Source organism: Microtus pennsylvanicus, chromosome 14, assembly GCF_037038515.1.
Source record: "Microtus pennsylvanicus isolate mMicPen1 chromosome 14, mMicPen1.hap1, whole genome shotgun sequence".
Lineage (NCBI taxonomy): Eukaryota > Metazoa > Chordata > Mammalia > Rodentia > Cricetidae > Microtus > Microtus pennsylvanicus.
In genome coordinates, this window is record NC_134592.1 from 47,860,152 (window position 1) to 47,867,493 (window position 7,342).

At 35.0% G+C, this 7,342-nt stretch overlaps 1 protein-coding gene across 5 annotated transcripts in view; it reads left to right on the forward strand.

Moving 5' to 3' along the window:
* The window catches only part of Mdga2 (MAM domain containing glycosylphosphatidylinositol anchor 2), a 716,330-nt gene extending 709,251 nt beyond the window's left edge, over nt 1-7,079 (forward strand). For all 5 annotated transcript variants that reach the window (XM_075947276.1, XM_075947279.1, XM_075947278.1 and 2 more), the window contains 2 exons: nt 3,416-3,521; nt 5,095-7,079. In XM_075947276.1, coding sequence (XP_075803391.1) covers nt 3,416-3,521; nt 5,095-5,183 — 195 coding nt within the window. In that variant the 3' untranslated portion in view covers nt 5,184-7,079. The remainder of the gene's footprint in view (nt 1-3,415; nt 3,522-5,094) is intronic.
* The last annotated feature ends 263 nt before the right edge of the window (nt 7,080-7,342 follow it).

Genomic DNA, 7,342 nt, shown 5'->3' on the forward strand with positions numbered 1-7,342 from the left:
TCAATAAATAAACAAAAACCTAATACAACTGCAAAACTCCCCCAAAACCAAGAAAAAAAATACCTCCAAAAAAAAAAAAAAAACCACTGAACTGTAGCCAAATAAAAGCATACAAAAATCTGTGGAGTCCATTATCTATGATCTCCTAGTCCTGAACATGAGGCGTGCCCTGAAGTGCTTGATATACCCAGTTGAAGAAAGTTGTTTTTTCCCTTTCCAGCAAGCATAAGTGACAGTTTTCAGATGTTAATTTTTACCCTCATAGCTAAGTTTCCATTCATTCATTCATTTTTGAAAAATATAACCAAATAAAATATAAGAAGAGAAAATAAAATCTGTCATAGTGAAGTCAGACAAGATAAAGCAACAAAAGGAAACACTGTTGGAGTGACCAAGAACTGGAAACTAGATAACCCAGGGACCTAGGGTAAAACCCACTAAAACTTGTCTAAAAATAGAATGAAAATGTAATGATAAAATGACTCCTAATGATGTGCTGCTATACTCAGAAACCATTGCCTAATTCAGCCATGACTTATCTTTTACAATGGCTGATCATAGTTCAGCAAACTAGAACAAAAACTAAAAAGAAGCAGCGAGCATGATGAGAGTGGACGTGTGAAACTGGATGGGAAAAGCCCACAAAGCATCAACCCTACACGAAGAACTGCAGGCAACTGTAAAAAGCTAGGAGAAGGAGAGGTGGCATTCTCCAGAGACGAGCACACAAATTGGTTGCCCAAGGCCAAATGAGCAGTCCTGAATACATGCATACAAATAACATTATGTGTAAAGAGCAGGTTATATTTAGGTGTGTGTGTGTGTGTGTGCAGGCAAAAACAGTCATTGAAAGAATACAAAAATATGAAGAAGAGGGAAGAGGGGTACATGAGAAGGTTTGGAGGGAGAAAAGAGAATAAATATAATTGTATTATAATATCAAAAGTAAAAATAAGCAAGCAACCATGCCTTAGAGGAGCTTTCTGAGACTATAATAGCTCTTTGTCCCACTGGTTTGAGTCACAATAATCACAAAGTTACACATAAATATGAACAACATTTTACACAACTATGGATACTTATGTCTAAATTAACCAGCTAGAACACATCATTTTCCTTTTCTCTAAAATTAAAATGACTGAGCAACAGTCATTTTAGTGTCAATACAGTGCTCTATATAACACTATATTCAAGTATTCATAATACATACATAAAATAAAAATCTATTCTTATGACAGCACCCTACCTTAATCCAACAAAGTATGGCTTTTTTTTTTAAATCAAAAGTAGAACATTTCTGCTTGTGTGGAACTAAACAAATACTCAGGGAGACTCTCAGAGCTGGCTTCGGATGACACTTGGTTCCTATTATCATCAGCAAAGAGTCAGTATCCCATAATTAAAGAGAGAGATGGTTGGGGAAATTTTATTTATTCTATCATTGATTCTGAATAAGGTGAGGATCTGTATCTAAGGTCGTCCAAAATATTCACATCTCCACCTCTTTGTAGTCATATCCCAGACAATTTCAGACTTAACATTCTAACTTCAGCAGTTTCTCTCTTTTTTTCTTTTTTTCTTTTTTTTAATTGATTTTTATTGAGCTCTGCATTTTTCTCTGCTCCTCTCCCTGTCTCTTTCCACCCCTTTAATCCTCCCCCAAGGTCCCCATGCTCCCAATTACTCAGGAGATTTTGTCTTTTTCTTCTTCCCATGTAGATTACATCTATGCATGTCTCTCTTGGGGTCCTCATTGTTGTCTAAGTTCTCTGGGATTGTGATTTGTGGTTCATCAGTTTCTTATTTCAGAGCATATAATTTAGTTCGTTCTGCCCATTTGCCTTGAAGACTCAAAATTCTTAAACTGAAAACTTGATTCTGAGTGTTTGAACTTTAGCCTGCCCACTTGCTTTCTCTTCAGTGATGCATGTTATTTGGGGTGTTTTCCAGAGATGGCTTTGTGCAGTCTTAATTATCATGAATAAATACTAAGGATAAATAGGAAATCGTATTTAAAAATTAAATCTGTTAATAAAGACTTCACCAAACATTTCCCTTGTGAAGTTGTGAAGACTCTGTCTACCAGACTGCTTCTAAGTGAAGAGCAGGGAATTTAGAAAACGCTTGAAAACCAATGTCCTTGCTTACTAATTGATGTAAGGTGTCTCTGTATGCTGTGAATATGTTTTATGACCATTGGTTAATAAAGCAGCTGACTTGGCCAATAGTCAAGCAGAATAGAGCCAGGCAGGACATCCAAACAGAGATACAGGGAGAAAAAGAGCAGAGTAAGGGAGATGACAGACAGCAACTGCTGGGGAAGCAAGATGTGAGGTAACAAGCTAAGAGCCTTGTGGTAAAATATAAACTAATAGAAATGGATTAATTTAAGTTGCAAGACCTAGGTAATAATAAGTCTGAGCTAACAGACCAAACAGTATGTAATTAATATTAAGCCTCTGGGTAGTTATTTTAAAAGCAGCTGTGGCAGGATGAGAAACTTCCAGTTTCAACTAATTGGAGATTTTCATTGATAAAATTATCATAGCATACAAAGCAATGTTGATCAGCTTTTCAAAGGTAGCCTAAACTCTCTAAGAATAATCTTAAATGTGTCTTCAGTGAACTGTTTTCAAAGATGAACCAAAAGTAAATGCAAATCTTTCTTACTGCTCAAAGTAAATTTTCACAAGCAAATAATAGTAAAATAAGATTATTTTGTAAAATGCATGCAACTGTATTACCTTATGCTAGAGTTGTTTATTAAATTGTTGTTTCTTTGGAAAGACCAAATTAATATTTTATTTCAAAATTTCAAGAGTACAAACAGCTAAATACTTTGGTTACATTTAAGAACCTATTTTGGTTTTTTTTTTTTCTGGAGGAAAGAGATAGCTTGAAGACTAAGATGATAATTCTCAAGATCTTGTTTCCTTCAAGAGTAATTAATTAAAGTTATCTAACCATTCTTATTTGTTATCATAGCTGGAATTTTTAAATGAAGCCTACCTGATATCACTCATCTGCCCTCTCAACACTCATGCACTGGGCCTCCATGCTCGACTATTGTAAATACTGGAAATTCAAAGGCTAGACTCAAATTTATGATATTTATACACATAAATGTCATCATGTTTTAAATTTATAATTTCCAAAACATCACAGCAGGATGTCAAAAGGTGAGTATAAAAGCATGAGGAACCTGTGCAGTGTACCTGCACATCATCAATGCATTTTGACCCGGTAGGGCACCATTCTGCTCTTGGCTTTAAATATATATATATTTAAATTGTAAAATATAACTGATTCCTTCCTTAAGATACTTCTGGAAGAGTTGGGCCGTGTGCTTAGGGGAAACTGAGAAAATATGTTTCTGTACAATAAAACCACTCTAACAAATCTATCGTATTTTTAGCTAATTTTTGAAGGTATTCGAGGTCCAGGGATAGAAGGTGACATCGCCATTGACGATGTATCAATAGCTGAAGGAGAATGTGCAAAGCAGGACCTACCGACTAAGAGTAAGTGTCTCTCCTGTGGAGTCTCGCTTGATGTGCGGAGGAAGTGACATAGGAACTATGACAGTAATATGTTTCCATTTCATACAAAAAGTTATGGTTTAGTTAAAACTTTCTTATTTCTGCATGTAAATCATCCAAGGTATGCTTCAATCAAATGATTAAATGCCATTGTTGCCATATTTGCAGCAACATAAAGGGATAGTAATGTCTACTTAATTCTATGTAAGACTAATGCACAGTGATATTAAAAACAGATTTAAAATATATTTATTTCTGCTATTTTGTCAGGGGTTTAGAAAACTTTTACTAAAATCTTTGGCAAATCTATACACATAATACTCACATAACCAAGCTGTTTTTTTAACTCCAAATAGCTGAAATATACTGTTTAGATAAATGCAGTTATGTGGGAATTTACTGTGTATATTTTGTATTGGAGTAACCCTACTTATTCTGACATAATCTACTTCATATTTGCTTCACAGTCTTGTTAAATAGTTTTGTTTTTATCTGCAGAACAGTCTGTATATTTTACTTGAATGATACCTTCAAATTTCATTTTTTTATTTCAGGTCCATTCTTAAATAAACAGGAATATTTCAAAAGAACTAGAAATATGTGTTGCCTTGATCCCTAAATCTTCCTCTCATTTTTTTCATTTGAAAGGTGTTTTCAGAATCATATTTTGGAATGCATTTCAATTGCAGGATTTTCTTAGACTAATCTGGAAACTTTAATTCTATGAGCACACAATGAAAGAGTAATCAAGCTAAATTTAAACAAATAACTCATCAATGATGTAGCAAAGTTAAAGGTTTGAAAATATATGTTTCTCAAGTCTGATGTGCACCAGAGCCTTTTGAACTTAGCATATTTATGGAAAAATTATTATAGTCTAGATATTAAAAGCCAACTATCTAATTACAGCTTAATGTACAAAAGTGACTCTATTATTTAACATTGTAAAAAACAAAAACATCAATAGGTCGTGGTGCCTTGATATGACACTTAATATTTAAAATACACTCTTAGCAACAACTACCTCGATTTTCATTTCAGAAAAGATTCTGCTGCACCCACATGAACCTAGTTTGCCAAGAACACACACATACACATACACAATGTATTCTCTTCAGAGACTGTGGGATTTCATTTTGCTTTTGGAACAGTTATCAACAATGCTACCCTTACATTAAGTGAAGTTTATATCCATGTTGCATGCAAATGTTACATTTTTACCAAAATTAAATGCATTGGATTTCATAATTTAAATTAAACTTTCCAAATGGGGACGATAAGAAAAGAAAGCAGAAGTGGTGAATATTCTCGTGTCCAGGCTTTCAAATTAGTAAATACAGAGTAAAATGTGTCTACCATATCCATAACTATAAATCTAGGCTGTTGTCCCTTCTGCGTGCCTTCGAAATAAAGCTGATATGTAGTGCAAAACCTATTTTTCCCAAGTGATTTTTCATGTGTTCAATTGATTTGTTCAAAAAACCTGTATGAGTAAGTTTGTGGAATGTTTATGTCCTTAATGTCTGTTCTGGGCACTTATCTTCCTTATCTCTAGATTCCGTGGATGGTGCTGTTGGGATCTTAGTTCATTTATGGCTTTTCCCCGTCATCATCCTCATCTCTATCTTGAGTCCTCGAAGGTGACCTTATCTTGGCAGAGGCTATCAATGATTCACCAGGCACTGGCATGAAGAAAGAGTCTTTGTAAATGGACACAGAAAAAAAAATAAACAAACTACCAAAGATTCCTCCACTGACTACTGACTCAAAAATTAATAATAAAAAACAGCATTTTTTAAGCACTGGGGATAAAAAGATATCATGGAAATATAACTTATTCCAAACTACATATAGAAGATAATCTTGGCCTGGGTACAGAAGAGACCTTCAGGTGCTTTTGTGGCTAAAACGATTACAGCTTCATCTGGTTGAACTCTGGAAAAAGAAAAAAAAAAGAAAGAAAAAGAAGAAGAAATAAAGAGCTATAGAAATCCTCGTCAAAGCACAAAGTCATGGCTGGTTTTGTTTCAAATGAATAGTTTGCTTGTTACCATGGAAACCTAATGGCCTGCCAACAAAAACCTCACTGTAAACAGGGTACGTGGAGAGCTGGCATTTATTTTCCTTTCAAGAAGGTTTTATGTAGAGAATTAAATAAATGTAGGCCCTTTTACCTTTGGCTGTTACCCTTCATTGAAAATACTCCAAACTCAGAATTATTTAAAGGTTTCATGTTTCTCCCCCCTTACCCCACCCCTCTTTTACTGTTGTTAGTTTTTGTTGTTGTTACTGTTCGCTGTTCTTTTTTTTTTCTTTTTCTCCCTCCCATGGCTAAGCTAGATAACTGTGTGATGTCTCTTTTTGCATGCACTACTATCCAGGACAGTAAACCTGGGCTTACATATTACACAGGCTTATCGGAGTTTGCTTGCGGCCACTTGAACACCCAAACTACGTCATCTGTTCCTATGAAGAAACCAAACCACCATCTTTTATAAATTGCCATGGAAACCAAGTGCCTTCAATGAAACAAGCCTGAATAATTCTCCACTCAGAAGCTTGCACTGCAAACAACGGTTTGTGTAGAACTAGTTTGTAATCAGACGACACAGCCGAAACGTGCAAACTCCAGGCGAGATGCCCCAGCCGCTTCTGAAGAAGAAAGGACCCGCTGCTGCAGAAGCCCATGCGGACAAGATTGTTTGTTTGACCTCCTAGACAGCCATGGCCTTTCGGCTTATTGTCCATAGAAAGGAACTTCCACTGAGACCAGAAATGGGAGCAACACTTTTTTCTTCCAGGTTATTAAATGGGTCAACCAGAGCAAAAGGTTCTTGTGATCATGCCTAGCGCAGAAGGTGGTAAAACACAGAAGTGATTTTTTTTTTTACTCTAACCTCCATTTGAAATGAAATTGGCCCTGCCTTTAGAGGAAACGAGGAAAAGGTTGAGATTGCCGTGCGGACGAACTCTGCCGCGGAACTGGGCCTGAAAAATCCGGCTTTATTCTAAACTCTGAGGGTAATATGCCTCTGCCCTTTAGTCAGACTCCGTGCAAATTGTGAAATATTATTTTATTATTTTAACAAGATTAAAAAACACTTTTACAAAAAAACAAAATCCTGTAAAAATGATTTCGAGCTACCTGAGGACAAACCATACCTTTAACCAGCCAGTTTTCCAATGCATTGTAAATTCCACTTACACCCGTTGGTTATGAAAATTTGAAGATCTTTTTCCTTAAATTATCTCAGCTTTTAACTTCATTTAAAAAGACTTTTGTCTAAAGAAGAATATTATTATTATCTGTTCTTTCCATACCCCAGGATTTAAAAAATACTGATTATGCAAGAAATTGGGATCTAAGTATTAAATTGCAGTATTTGCAAATATTAATATAAAAAGCACAACAAAATGTAGTAGAAATGACAAAGCTTGATTTTTTAAGACAACTGTAGAAATGTTTGTGCAAATTCAATAATTCAATTTAAAATATAATTTTACAGCTCTGTTCAATAAAGCCTCTTTCCAGGTAAGGTATGACAAGCAGTACGTGTGTTTGTTGGGCAATATTCACTTATCACTAAAATGAGATTAGCTATGTAATTTACTGGTTATGTTATCTCGGGATAAATCTTCAGTGCTTCACACACAATTAAAGTCTGAGGAAGAAATTTTAATAGAAACACCCAATGCACTTTCCTTTATCTGTAATACGTGTAGGAACTGTTGTACCTCTATAGGTAAAGAATGAACTAAAGGCAATTTGAAATTTAATGTTTAATTTTATCATCAGTTCAAAG